Source organism: Trifolium pratense, linkage group LG1 (assembly GCF_020283565.1).
Source record: "Trifolium pratense cultivar HEN17-A07 linkage group LG1, ARS_RC_1.1, whole genome shotgun sequence".
In the NCBI taxonomy this organism is placed as follows: Eukaryota; Viridiplantae; Streptophyta; class Magnoliopsida; order Fabales; family Fabaceae; genus Trifolium; species Trifolium pratense.
In genome coordinates this window covers 30,388,145-30,403,480 of record NC_060059.1, presented here as the reverse complement: position 1 = coordinate 30,403,480, position 15,336 = coordinate 30,388,145, and the positions used below count along the sequence as shown (strand labels likewise).

General features: G+C 31.1%; 1 protein-coding gene across 1 annotated transcript; it reads left to right on the top strand.

Moving 5' to 3' along the window:
• The first annotated feature begins 12,123 nt into the window (after positions 1-12,123).
• LOC123884723 (protein PSK SIMULATOR 1) lies at positions 12,124-14,988 on the top strand. Its single transcript, XM_045933893.1, has one exon. The coding sequence runs from the start codon at positions 12,876-12,878 to the stop codon at positions 14,685-14,687; it is 1,812 nt and encodes a 603-aa protein (XP_045789849.1). The 5' UTR covers positions 12,124-12,875; the 3' UTR covers positions 14,688-14,988.
• The last annotated feature ends 348 nt before the right edge of the window (positions 14,989-15,336 follow it).

The window sequence follows — 15,336 nt, the reverse complement described above, 5'->3', positions numbered from 1 at the left end:
TTGTAAATGGCCTGTTTAATCATTAATGTTTATGTTATACATGTGATAATGTTTGTGTTATACATATGTGACTATGCTAAGAACATTTGTGATTAAGATTTTTAGACTCAAGTTTTTACCTCAATTTATTTTATCTAAAATTAAAATGATAAAAATTATGAGTTTGCTTAAAATCGTATGAGTTTGCTTAAAATTAAAATGATCTAAAAATTATTATGTAGATTACATATATAATATATTATACTAATAAATATGAGAGTAAGTTTGTAAAAAAAAAAATATGAGAGTAAGACTTGCAAGAATATATATGTTGGTGGTTGAAATGAATGAGTTATAGGGAGTGGAGTGATAAATGGTTGCATGCATGAATATAAAAATGTTTATGAAAAATGCTTCTTAGTACCAACGAAACATGAGAATTGATCATGGCCATTGAATTTGTATACCAACTGCACCATGATTTCCGCTCCAACCAAATATTATATGCATGTTCCTTTTTATTTTTTCTTTAAGGTGTAATTCTTGCACTTCGTTTACATCACGGTTCGTACCAAATAGCACAGCTGAATGTTTATATATGATGATACGAGGTTATGAAACCAAAATATTTTAGGGTTTGAGAAATGGGTGTTAATTTTTTAAAGGCAAAATTATATTTTTAATCTTTTAAATTATTTTTATGTTTTACTTTGATCTCTTAATTTATTTTTTTTCATTTCATTTTAGTCCTAACTAGCATAATACCCGTGCGTACGTATGGATCGCGGCGTTGCCACAATTTTTATTATAGAGCGGATATTATATAGTGTGAAATTAGTTCCGTTATAAGAATAGACACTTATATTAATATATAAGTAGAAATATTAGTCATTGTAGAAATTTAAAAAAAGAAAAAGAAAAGGCACTTGTATTAATATTTGTAGAAATATAGATCTCATACAATTTTTTTTAAAAAAAAAACATGCGTATTAATATTTGAATAGGTCCTCATAGAAATTATATATAAAAAAAATGCATGCAATGAGTATAAATATAGATTTCAATAAAAAAAATAGGCATGTATATTAATATGAGTAGAAATATATAGGTTCGCGTACAAATATAATAAAGTAGGCACGCGTATTAATATATGAGTAATGTGTATATTAATATATAAGTAGAAATATAGATCCGCGTGAAAATATATGAATAAATTTAAAATGATTATATAATAGGTAAAGAAGTGAATTGTGGATTTTGATCCCCGTAGCAATTATAAAAAAACAAACACATGAATTAATATATGAGTAAAAATATTGGTCCCCTTAAAAATTATAAAAAAAAAGAAAACAAAATATGATAAGAGATGGTTGCATGCATGAATATAAATATGTTTATATATATGATGATATGAGGTTATATGAAACCAAAATATTTTAGGGTTTCAGAAATGGGTGTTAATTTTTTATTTTTTAAAAGGCTAAATTATATTTTAAATTTTTTTAATTTTTTTATGTTTTACTTTGACCTCTTAAATTTTTTTCATTTTATTTTAGTCCTAAGTTACGAATGTAACAACTCAAACCCCTTTTCTATGTATTTAGTAAATAATCTCGGTGTTTTTTTTTTGGTATTCAAATCTCGGCGTTTTACATCCTACAAATTAAAAATTAACATCTTTTTGGTCCCTTTTTAGGGAAGAATGTAATTTTTATTTTTTTGGGATTTACATATGATTTGTAATTTGTAGGACTGGAAAGTGGATATATGGACTAAAAATAAAATTCAAGAAAATTATTAAATTAAAAACATATTTAATTATTGGCAAATGCTAAATAGTGCCCCCGGGGTACTCTTTAAGCCCTTAAATAGTAAGCTTTTTATAAAATTTTTATCGGAATGCGTAAAGTCAACGCATTGGAAATTGTAATGTTTAACTTTTTGAATAAAAAGTTTCTATAAATGGAATGCTTAAAGAGTGCGGGGCACTCGTTAGCAAGACCCTTAATTATTTTACCATTTTCTTATTAACGAATGAAGAGACATGGGTGACAAAAAATGTGATGTAAAAAGAAAGCGAGGGTTGAGCTAATAGAGTACATGTTATACGGTCATCGTGAACATATCTTAGTTGGTAGACATTATATTATATATATATATATATAAAGGTTGGGATTTGAATATGAGATTCCTCCCTTATTCATCTTAAATGGTAAATTTCTAATCACTAGGCTACTTGACAAAAAAATGTATATGTTATATAACGGGGATTAATGGCGACCCATTTTATTTTTGTAAAAATTATATGGTTAATTAGTTCTAATTTGTTGGGTTTCAAGTGTGGATGGTTCGCACCCACATCGACTATAAATGAAAAGAATGTTAGATATATAAGATAGGTGACTCATATACCTATAATGTCTTAAGGTTTTGGACGAAGATATGGTCTCTCTCTCTCTCTCTCTCTCTCTCTCTCTCTCTCTCTCTCTCTCTCTCTCTCTCTCTCTCTCTCTCTCTCTCTCTCTCTCTCTCTCTCTCTCTCTCTCTCTCTCTCTCTCTCTCTCTCTCTCTCTCTCTCTCTCTCTCTCTCTCTCTCTCTCTCTCTCTCTCTCTCTGTCTCTCTCATGTTGTGATCTTGGAGTTTCCATTATTTCCCCGAGCTTCCTCTGACTCCCCCAACAAGTGTTATTAGAGTTCTAATTTAGTTTGGTGGGGTAGCGGGAGTGAATAATAGTATTGGATCAATTATTAGATGTGATGACTCGCACTCATAGGGAGAATATTGTGAGGTTTCAAGTGTGAGTGATTAAGTTTCACATCAACTATGAATGAGAATAATATTGAATATATAAGAGAGGTGACCATATTACCTAATGTAAATTTTAGGTAAAAATGTGACGTCTTCATCTCTTGTAATCTAGAACATTGATATGTTATTTCTCCTGGACTTGTCCAGACTCTAACACACACTCATTTTTATTTTGTGATTTCTTCCATTCTTTTGTTTTTTCATCTAGTTTCAAATCCATGTTGTCTTTCAAGAATATATTTTCACATTTGGTTTTTTTTTTTTTTAACAAATATTCTAAGATACTTGTTAGCATCTCTCAAACAAATTAGTGTTAATGTTTGCATAATTTATAAGTAAAATACCATAAGATTGAGATGTGTACATATTTCTCACTATGATACTCGGCTCAAAGATTTTTAATAATATTCTATTTATCAAAAGAAGAAGAGAGGTAACATGATTAAAATTTTGTTATATGGTCAATAGGTCAAGTATATATAATGAGATGCACACAAATGAAAGCCGAAAGTATGTGTAGATAGATGTATTAGGTCCAACTTTCTTTTTGTCATTATTTGGTTGCCTTTTTGCAGTGTGAATATCCATCTAAGATGAAGGGGTTATTTTAATTTTGCCCCACAAGGGAAGTAACCTTTTTTCCAAATTTAAAAAAGAAACATACAATACCAAATCCCACTATATGATATACTTTGGCCAAGTTTCTTTCGTTTAGTCTTTGTCCAGTTCATTATTTTATTTGCTCAGTTTTCATCAAGAACATTATTCTTAACAAATCAAAACCACTTTCAAATGTCATATACTAGCCTATAGGAATGAAATTGAAAAGTACATTCGATTAGAATATATATTTAGTAATTTATTATTTTCACATTGCTACGACACCGAAATTTTGAGTGTTCTGAGCGAAATATAAATCCTACATTGTTGTGAAGTTCAACATGTAACTTAACGTCAAAAAAAAAAAAATGTAACTTGGCTCCTCTAAAATTTGGAGCTTTATGCGATTACACACTCTAATTAAATATGTTCATGTCTGTCATTGTATACGGACATAAAATAGAGAAATAATTATATGAGTAAAAGTTTAAATAAATTATACTTAAGCGCCTTCACAATAAACAAAATATACTTAAAAAAAAAAATTAGTAAAGTGACATTAATTCCCGGCTAAATTTTATTTTCATATTCTTGTGTCCATATATGATATTCTCTCCCTAAAATAATAGTACTAAGATTCTAATTCACTTGAGTTGTTTTGATGGTATTGACCTGAGACTTAGGAGCGTGTTCTTCTTTAAGGTTTCAGATTTGATTCTTTTTTATAACAATTTGAGTGTGCTAATTTAGGTTGATAAAAAAAAAATTACTAAGATTCTTTCTAATCCCAAGGTGAAATCATTCCAATCCATATACACTTTTCTTGCTGGCGGGAATTAGCATGATGTTTTTTCTTCAAAAAGAAGAGAGTTGGAAAGAATGTTGAAAAGGAAAAGTTGGTAAAAAGAAAAAGTGGTGGTATTCATACATTATCATAATAGAGTGGTAGTGGAGAAGCTATAATAGTACTACTCCCATCAAATTAAATAATCAACTCAATAGTTTAAGAAATGAAATTAAGTCTACTCCCATCCATAATCCATAAATAAATAAAAATAAGATCATAGATACGTGTTAGCATTTTCCGTAAAAATTAAACATGAATTATTTGCCTCTGATTTTTTTTTGCATTAAGCTTTAGAAATTAGAGGCAAAAGACAGGTGTTGTGTTTGATTTGGTTATCGTAACATAAACATTTTTAACAGTGAGATAGCTAATGTTTTGTAGGTATTAATTTGGTCATATTAAAGGTTGTTTTGGTTATGGTTTATTTGGTAGATGATAAGGTATAGAAACACATTTTGGTATAAACTTGCCCGGTGATTAGGGTTTTAGTTAGTTTCATAAAATAATATTAGGTGTTTTTTCGAGTTGTTTCTAGGTCTAGGCGTGGGTGAAAAGTCTAGGTTAGGTTGAGTTTTAATTTGGCATGTTGCTGTATGAATTATCTGGAACGCTTGAAATGATTTACTCTTTGTAAGGGGAACTGTCTTTGTTGACTCTTTGGTTAATAAGGTGAAACTTTCTTCCTGGAAGTGGTTTTTGGCAACAAAAAAAAAATGGAAACCCCTAGCTACTCCTTCTATGAGTGGGAGGAGAAACCAGTTATGTGTTGGAGCCGATAGAGGTTGGTGGGGTCTGGGTGTTGGGTGCTGATAGCTCTGCTTGGTGGGTGGTTTGCTCCATTTTCTTCCTCCTTTGTCCTTTGTTTTCTCTGTATCTAGTTGTTTTGGTGGCAGGTTTTTGTTGGATTGCTGCCGGATGGTGGCATCTTTTGGTCAAGACACGTGGTAAATAATTTCTTATGTTTTCTTCTTTCGTGAATACTTCTGGTACTCTTTGTTTTGACTTTCCTCATGTATTTTGTAACATCTTTTTTATATACTCCCTCTGGTCCTATATATAAGAAAAAATTTATTTTCAAGATTCATTATAAAGTTGATGCATCTAGACTATAATGTTGTCTAAACCCAAAAATGGACTCATATTTTTCTAAATCAAAAAATTTATGTTAAAGGTACTAAAACAATATTTTCTTCTTGTTTTTATATTGAGACCATTATAATTTTCTTTTACCTATAAATCAAAGTTCTTCAAATAGCAACGTTTGAATCTCTCTCTCCCACACACAACACCAAAATTATTTCTTTTTCCCAATTAAATCCAAATGTTGCAGCTTATGTTAAAAAATTAGGGAATTCGAATATGGGAGTTAAGAAAAAACATAAGTTTGTGTTGAATTGTCAACAACTTATGAGTTTAGAGAAAAAAAGAAAAAAAAAATATTTTTTGGTTTAATTTCGTTTTTTTGGTTTTGGTCTCTCTCTGCAATTTTATTTTTGGATTTGGTCCCTCTAAGTGGATGACTAAGCATCATCATTGACACATCATCCTCGTTTGTCACATCACACATTGCCACATCAGCCTCAATTTGCCACGTCGTCATTTTTGAAACGATACTTAACGTTAGGGACTAAAACCAAAATGATTTGCACATTCAGGGACTATTTTAAAACAAAAAAAGATACAGGGACGAAAACCAAAAACTTGTGAACTTACAGGAACGAATTGATCATTTAAATTTTGAGAGAAGAAATTGAAGTTTGGAAATTGAGAGAATAAATTAAGGTTTGGAAAATTCAAAGAAGAAATTGAGCTTTGAAAAAACTGAGAGTAAAAATGTAACGAGGGAGAATGAAAACAAAGCGCGCAGTTTTGTATCTAGATTAATAAAATAAAAAATTATGTTAGCCACGGTTTAAACTGTGACAAACATATATTTAGAGACAGTCAATATAACCGTGGCTAATATACTGTGGCTAATAAGCGTTTTTTTGTAGTGAAGCTTTTATTTTATTAAGGAAAATGCTAACTAGTGCCCCTAGGGCACTGGTTAAGGAGTTAAATAAGGTATGATTGTATTGGAAATTGTGTAATTTATTTTTTATAAGTATAAAAAATGTTCTTTTCAATGCAAAAATTACTCCTTTTTAGTATCATTAACTAGTGTCCCGGAGGCATTGGTTAGCATGACCCTTTTATTAAATCTGTATTTTTGGTCTTTTATTTTATTTTCTGCAATTCTAATCCCTTAATTTTTAAAAATAGAGACATTTGATTCCACCTCTTATTTTGTCCTTTAATTTTCATGATGTAGCACTCATTAAATGGTCGTGGCATTGTGTATCATCGCTTATGTGGCTGTCACATAAAATATATATTTTTTTTTTGTTATTTAAAATGATGTTATTATTTTTTAATTTAAACAAAAAAAGTTGAAATACAGATAAAATAGAATAAAAAAATGGGCTTCGGCCCTCTTTCTCTACCAAAAAAAATAGAAAAAATAGATTGGATTGTAGGGTTCTTCATTTTCCATCTTCTTCATAAAACTTCATTTTTCAGTTCTGTGATAGTTGGTAGAGACATTGCATGTACATAATATACAGGTGTCGAAGTTCGAACCTCAGTACTCAGGGACGGACCTGGAGGGGGGCAAGCAGTGGCCAAGGCCCCCCCCTCCCCCTCATCTACATACATAATATATCATATTATATCATATACCATTAGTATATTATAATTTGTAAATATATCTATTATTTATCATTTACATTATATAAATAAGAATTTAATTTATATGTATTTACGGTGTAAAAATATTTATATTGTCGAACAATTATAAGTGTTGAATTATTAAAAACATAGCCTTATAATAAACAAAAAATTAGTTGTTTCGAGTGGTAAGAGTTTTGGGTCTCTTAAGTAAGTGGTCAAAAGTTTCATATTTGACTCTTGTGTATGAACAAAATTCGATTGAGGGGAAGAACTTATTTTTTGTGCCCCACATATTTCTCGGAGGCGATTAGTCATCGGTCACCATTAAACAAGAAATTCGTAAATATAATACGATAACATTAAAAAAAATTACATGGACAGATGTAATAGAAAAATCTACATTCATTTTTATTATTATTTTATTATTTTTCGGCCCCCGGTGTGATAAGCTTCTGGATCCGTCCCTGTCGGTACTCCCACTTACTCACCTTAAAAAGTGAAATTTTAGCGGCTAAATTACTTGACAAAAAAAAAAACTCGCATTTTGCATCTTTTTTATATTAACTGTCTTGAACTCGATAACTCAAAGTTTGATTAGAAAGTAATTATGGGTCTGTTTGGTAAAAATAAGCTATAAGCTAACTGATAGCTGATAAGCTAGCTGATAGCTGAAAAGCTAGCTTATAGCTGATAGCTGAAAAGCTAGCTTATTGAAATTAAAGTGTTTGGTAAAATTAGCTTTTAAAGTGGTTATTAAATATAAAATTACATAATTGATAGTGGGTAGTTTATTTTTTAGAGTGGGTAGTTATTAAATTAAAGGGTAAAAATGGAATAAAGTGTAAAAAGCTATAAGCTATAAGCTCAAATGCTACTTGAAATAGCATCTGAGAAAAAGCTATAAGCTAGTACAAAAAGCTTGTTACCAAACACTTCTAATTTTTTGAAACAAGCTTATAAGCTCATATAATAAGTTATAAGCTAGCTTATTTGTGTTACCAAACAGAGCCATGTAAAATTTAAGAAAAAACTATTCCCTCTAAAAATTAAATTTGGATTTTTCATTAACCACTTGAATCTAACAACTATTAAAGCTAGACGGAGTAAACCATTAAACTTTTCTCATAGAACTTGCTTGTATTGAATTGTTTGCCTGGTTATTTTCGTGTTTAATTTGCTAACCAAAGTGAAGTTGTTTTGGAAAACAAATTTAGTTGCTTAAATGTATTGAAGTCCACTCTTTATACACCAAAAGTCATTCAGTGTTAATGGATTGTTTGTTTCGTTGGATTAGAAGTACCAAGAACGTAGCACTAACATGTGAAGTCAAATTTTCCATAGAGTGGGTGTCCTAATTTCTTCCTTTTTGACGATAATCATTCAATTGTCTACCAACTTTTCATAAGCTTTCATTATCAATTATCAAGCTCCCAACTTTTGGGGGAAGGAAAAAATATCATATACACCTTCTGTCGAAAATATATATATATATATATATCATACACCTTCACGTTCATTTATTATACCCCTAAACATTGTAACTAGTTACTAAATATTGTAACTAGTTAAAAAGTGTGATGATTAAAAAAAAATAGGTTTAATTATATTTTTGATGCATGATTTTGGTCTTCTTTTTAAAAATAAAACATTATTATCCCCTATTTTAATTATTATTTTTTGTGGTTTTTCCCCTTACCTCATTTTGACGCATAAAAAAACTGATGTGTTCCATTTTTTTATAGTTGGCACATAAAACACTAATTGGCAATTAATACACGTGGTAAATAATCGTAACATGTCGGTAAATCTTCTTCACTAGAGATAAAATTAAATGACCTCTTTAATGCATTGTTCTTCAGTCTAATGAAGAGGATTTGTTGACATGTCATGACTATTTCACATGTGTATTGTCATATCGGCATTTTATGTATCATCTATTAAAAAAATTGGGATACATCAGTATTTCGTGGTGACCAAATGAAATCAATGACAAAATTGCAAAAAATCAAAATAGGATAACAAAAATGTTTGATTTTTAAATATTTCACTTTCTCTTGCGAGCTTCCTCCGGAAAGATTAAACTACGAAATGAAATACAATCGTCTTGTCTTAATCCATTATATTCCATTCACTTTGGCTTGTTCAATAATTTCAAATTTTAACACGTAAGTCAAACCTCATACGTGAACGTGTGGAGAATTTCATTTTGATTTTATTCTTCAACATTAATTTAAAATAATAAAGAGAAATGCATCGTTATCCTTTTAAGTTTATGTTTTTAACATGGTCAAATAATGTTGGAACAAGTTTGCAACTTAATTGCAGAGAAAAATTTTTGGTATAGAAATAAACACAAATGAAGAACAATGTGTGAATTGAAAAAAACTTCATTTAGTCCCACATTAGTTGGAACACACACATTGATAGTATTTATATATGAAAATGTCACTATTTGGGGTATATTCCAATGGGTACCCAATTTTCTAAATGGATCACACCATGATGAATATCAAACACATGCGTGCGCAGCTGCCTCTAGCCGGGGTCGGACTTTGGGCTTTGTGATATATATTAATTTTTAATGTCCATAAGTGAAAAAATAATTATTAATTATTATTTTCGCTATCAGTGTGCACTCTTATCCATTTATAATTTCGCGCACATGTTTTTTGTGCTCAAGAACAAGTCAGAAACGGAATATTATATCTGTTATGCTTCAGCTCCGTCAACAACTAAGTGGCTAGAATATCTGGCCACATTTTTGCTTTGCTGGCGTGATTCGGCTCCCACGAAATCTTCCTCTTCAATTTCTCACTTGCTCTATAAATTCAGCACTTCAGTTCTCCCAATTTTTTGCTTCAGATTTCTGAATTTTTGAAATCTTTCTTATCTCTCATTTCTTACTTCCAAATATTTTTCTTGTTGTTTCACAGAGTGGTTGTTGCCACATCGAATTGATATTGTTATCAATATTCGACTGATTTTCATATCAGTATCGAAGGTGTTTTTCTGCCCGATTTTTTACAGAGTAGTAGATCATCAATATTTATAGAACGTGCTAATTTATACTGGGGACTTCACTGTTGCTAGTCTGCCTTGCACAAATTTTTGGACAGTGCCGTGAAACATCTTAAAGAAAGCGTATCGAACCGCGATTCAGCCAGTAATTTCTTTACTGCTATTTTCTAAATCGAATTTTTCTAAACCGAAAACTAACAAATAATAAATAGGCTATGTACATTCAAAAATCTTTTAAATTTTATGTTTATAACAGTTACCTCATTTAAGTATTTTAGGTAATAAATAAGTTTTTTAAGTTTTTAGCTTGCTGCATCGTCATTCTTTCAATTATCCTTCATTACAAAATTTGTTACACCGTTACGCTTATAGTTAATCTCATCCAACTTATGTGCATTTTTCATCAAAATATCCACATAGTGAGAGTCAACGTTAACGATCATGGTCCAATAATATAATGGAGGTTAACTGAAATCATAACGATGCAATAATTTACAAACGAATAAATGTTTTATTCACTACTTAAAAAATTTAAAGAACCTAAAAGTTACCTAAAAAACCTAATTGTTAATTTGTTATAAATGAGAAAGTCAAAGGACTACTAGATGCATTTTTTATTTTCTAATAAATATTACTCTCTCTGATCCTATATATAAGAAAAAGTTGACTTTTTAGATTCATTGTGAAATTGATGTATCTAGAAAATAATATAGTCTAAATACATCCATTTTACAATGAATCTAAAGACCGGAGGGAATATGTTACTAAAATTTGCTAGTTTTGACTTTTAAGACCGTGGTGGATTCTGCACCCAACTAAGCAAAATCAACACATCTCTTTCACTTCTAAATTTCCATGTTTATGAATTGAAATTTCAAGTATAGGTCAGTGTCTCAAAAGAGTAGGTGGCCACCATCAAAACTAACTCTTCATTGCTATATAAGAGAAGTAATGGGGGTTAAAATATAGTACAGTTTAATAATGATACATTGATGATGTAAATAGATTTTACGTCTATGACTAATTAATAATTATATTTCATTATTTTATATGATAATTAAATAAAATTGTATTATTTTTTTAAAATTCATTAACCTATAATGAACGATGATATATGATAAAAATGTTGTCAATACATGTAGTTTAAATTATACTAATAAAAGACTATAAGATATTTGACTGTATTTATACATTTAAAGTGTGAATTTTACTGATTTTTTATTTTATTTACAATATGCTATAAAGTTTTTTTTTGGTTTGCAATGGATAGGACCTCGTGATCTATACTATCCAAATCTTTTATCACTATATCAAACTTAGTAATTTTATGCTATGAAGTTCTTTGAAACAAAAGAAAATGATTAAAATTGTTGGGTGTTATCAACGAGGTTTGAGTTTAACAGAAGTTGTTAAATACCTATAATTTGACAAATCAAATTTTTAAATTTAAATTTTTTAGTTGAGAGAAGTATTCATATTTATATCTCAAATATGATTAGGTTCGATAGAGTGGGAATAAGTAGATGAAAAAGCTTTCGTTTGAGGGGTGGAGCATACCCACAAAGAATAGATGGAATCACATTTGAGAGAGATTGTTGGTATTTCAAGTGTGAGTTGAGTCCCACATCAGATGGAAAACTAGAAGTTGAACACTATATAAGTGAGATGACCCACAAACCTTGGGTAAAAGTGTGGTGTCCAACTCAGTTGTGTAGTTCTTCTTTCTATGGAAATTGCTTCATTTGGAGACTCAAAGGTGAAGAATTTTTCCCAACCGAAATAGAAACGGAGGGAAAACTTCCCGCAAATGTAGTTTTGGAATGGGGACAAAATTTTATTTCCCGTCCCACAGAAACTATGTTCCTGAAAACTCGTTAACAAAACCCTATTTATATGTGTATATTCAAATACTTTATTTATACTCGACGTGAGATTAATCACTTACTTAGGCTTAAAACTCAATGTGTTATCCATATGTTATGTACTCATTCACTCTTTCCTTTCTTGTTGGTTCCATCTTATCATTAATTACGGTTTCCTTGTTTCTCACTCTATCTTCACAAGACTTCAATTCAATGCCACAGTAATTTTACCTAAAATAAAAATACATTTATACATGTACTTAAAAAATCAACATTACAAAACAGATTGAAATTGAATGAATGGAGCAGCTCCAACAAATACTTCCAAAACCCAAAAATATAATTTAAAAATTACATTCTAAAATTTAAAACCCCCTTTATATTCCACAATCCACTTTCAAAATTTCTATTACCCTTTTTGAAAAACCAGAACACTTATCAAAATTTTCAAACATAAAAAACAAACAATACAGCTTCAAGAATTCTTCCAACAACAAACACCACCACCTGCCTCTTCCATTCATTCCTTCCACACACACACATACTAATATATTCTCTCTCTCTCTCTCTCTCTCTCTCTCTCTCTCTCAGCTTATTATTATTACACCCATCATCCATCCATTTACCACGCCTACTCAATTTGTGGCGCATGCTATGCCTCATTTTGCCTATGTTTGAATTATCTGCAACACTCTCTGACTTCTCCACTAACCCTTTTAATATCACAAAAATTTCAACTGCAAAATTCAACTCTTTAAGTACTCTTGTGTACTAAAGCTTCAATCTTTAACAGGTTTTTGTGTTTTTCTCTCTGTTTTCCTTCATGGGTCTGTTCCAATTCCTCTCAAAAATCCATTCTTTAATTACAGTTGAGAAATAAAGATTCAAACTTTGTTAAGTTTCTGTGTTTTTCTTAATGGGTCTGTTCTAATTTCTCTCAAAAAGCTCTTTTTGGTGATTCTGAGCTTCACAAAGGTCTCAGAGTGATTGAATTTTGAGACCCCATTTTGATTCTGCAGAAGATTTTTTTGAAGGAAATTTTGTAGCAGATATGGTTGCAGAAGCTTGGATTCTAAAGATGGGTAATCAAGTAAGTTCAAATCTAAAACATGCTCTTCTTCTTGAAACTTTAACAAAGAAAAAACAGAATCAAAAAAGGTCAGAAAATAAAGAAACTATAGGTATTCTTTCTTTTGAAGTAGCAAATGTTATGTCAAAAATTGTTCATCTTCATAAATCACTTTCAGAGTCTGAGATCTCAAAGCTTAAAAATGAGATCTTGAACACTGAGGGTGTTAAGAATTTGGTTTCATCTGATGAAAGTTATCTTCTTGAGCTTGCTATGGTAGAGAAGCTTGAAGAGTTGAACCGTGTTGCTAGTGTTGTTTCTAGGTTAGGTAAGAAATGTTCTGAGCCAGCTTTACAAGGGTTTGAGCATGTTTATAGTGACATTGTTGGTGGTGTTATAGATGTTAAGGAATTAGGTTTCTTAGTTAAGCATATGGAAGGAATGGTGAGGAAAATGGATAGGTATGTTAATGTTACTATGAATTTGTATAGTGAATTGGAAGTGTTGAATGAATTGGAACAAGCAGTGAAAAAGTTTCAGAATAATCAGCATGTGGAGAGTAGAAAAGCTTTTGAGCAGAAACTTTTATGGCAGAGGCAAGACGTGAGACATCTTAAGGATGTTTCTCTTTGGAATCAAACCTTTGATAAGGTTGTTGAGTTGTTGGCTAGGACAGTTTGTACTATTTATGCGAGAATTTCTGTGATCTTCGGCGAAACTGGTTTGAGGAAGGATAGCCTTGGATCACCGGTTACGCAAAATGAATGTGGGTTTGTTTCCGGTAATCTTAATGTTCAGATGAATTCTGAGAGGTTGAAACGCAACTCGAGCAAGAGAAATGGAATTCATCTAGGTTCGACTGCAAGAATGCCTGCGGTGGAGAGACGGGGAACAGCTACTAGTAAGCCGCGGATTGACATGAGGAGTGGCGAATTAGCTTCTCTTCGACCCGAAGATTTTGGTTTTCCTTGTGGAACAAGTCCAGGGAGACTTTTTATGGAGTGTTTAAGTTTGAGTAGCTCGGTTGCAAGATTTGATGATAGCGATGAAGGTTATGTTATCAATCACGAGGATCAATACAGTCACGTATCAAGCAGTCGCAGTGGCGTCATTGCAAATAATAGCATGAAAAGGGAGCATTCGTTCCATTCTGGTGTTCTAAGTCATGTTCAAAGTGGTGTTTCGTTCAGTGCAGATCTAAGACAAGCCAAATCCGGTGTACAAAGTTGCTCTACATTTAGTCCGAAAAGTAGGTTAGCTTTTTATGCTCCTCCTTCGACTCTTGGTGGCTCGGCTCTTGCATTGCACTATGCCAATGTCATAATTGTCATAGAGAAGCTTCTTCGCTATCCACATTTAGTTGGTGAGGATGCTAGGGATGATCTATATCAGATGCTACCAACAAGCCTAAGGTTATCTCTTAAGACGAAACTGAAGTCGTATGTCAAAGATTTGGCCATATACGATGCGCCTCTTGCACATGACTGGAAGGAGAATCTTGATGGGATGCTTAGATGGCTTGCGCCTCTAGCGCATAATATGATGAGATGGCAGAGCGAACGTAATTTCGAGCAGCACCAGATTGTTAGCAGGACAAATGTTCTGTTACTTCAGACATTATATTTCGCCGACCGTGAAAAGACCGAGGAATCAATCTGCGATCTTCTTGTTGGTTTGAATTACATATGTCGTTACGAACAACAGCAAAATGCATTGTTGGATTGTGCAAGTAGTTTCGATTTTGAAGATTGTATGGAGTGGCAATTGCAATGTGGAGCTTCTTTTCTCAATTGAGTATATAGACTATAATTTTTGAAAATCCACAATTTGGTGAGCATTTTATTTGTTTTGAAATATTTTATCATGAGGGTATCATCTCAAATTTTCAATACAATGTTGAATTCTTAAGTTAGCTACTTGAAAAGTATGGTTGTATTTAATTAAAATTAAAATTTTACTTGTGCAATATATAAGAAGTCATAAAAGTTGATGTTGAGCTTGTATATAAGTTTATGTACAAATTGCATATTGCTTAGAGTTTGATTCATTAGAATTATTGTCATGAATATCACAGAAACTAGCATTTGTATTTTAAGGTAATTCTCATCCTTGTGTTGATTTATTGGTACATGTATTTCTGGTCTAGTTCTGTAAAATATAATCAATTTTTTTTTCTGGTATAAAATCTTGAATTAAATCACATATATTGGATTTGTAGCATCTTTTGTTAAGTCTCTTAAGAATCTACTATATTTAAACTCATGAAATATTGTTCAATTGGCAGCCAAATTTTATGCTAAGTTATGTTATGTAGATGCTTAATGAATAAACCAGGTGTCAAACCTCATTAACATCAAGGTAACTTCATCAATCATGAATTTGAACATATCACAATTTTCAAGTGTTCAAATCTACATATAGTTTAAAGGCCTCAAATTTATGG

Bases quoted from the DNA above. Each gene is read 5' to 3' on its own strand.
- LOC123884723 (XM_045933893.1), top strand. From the start codon at position 12,876: ATGGTTGCAGAAGCTTGGATTCTAAAGATGGGTAATCAAGTAAGTTCA.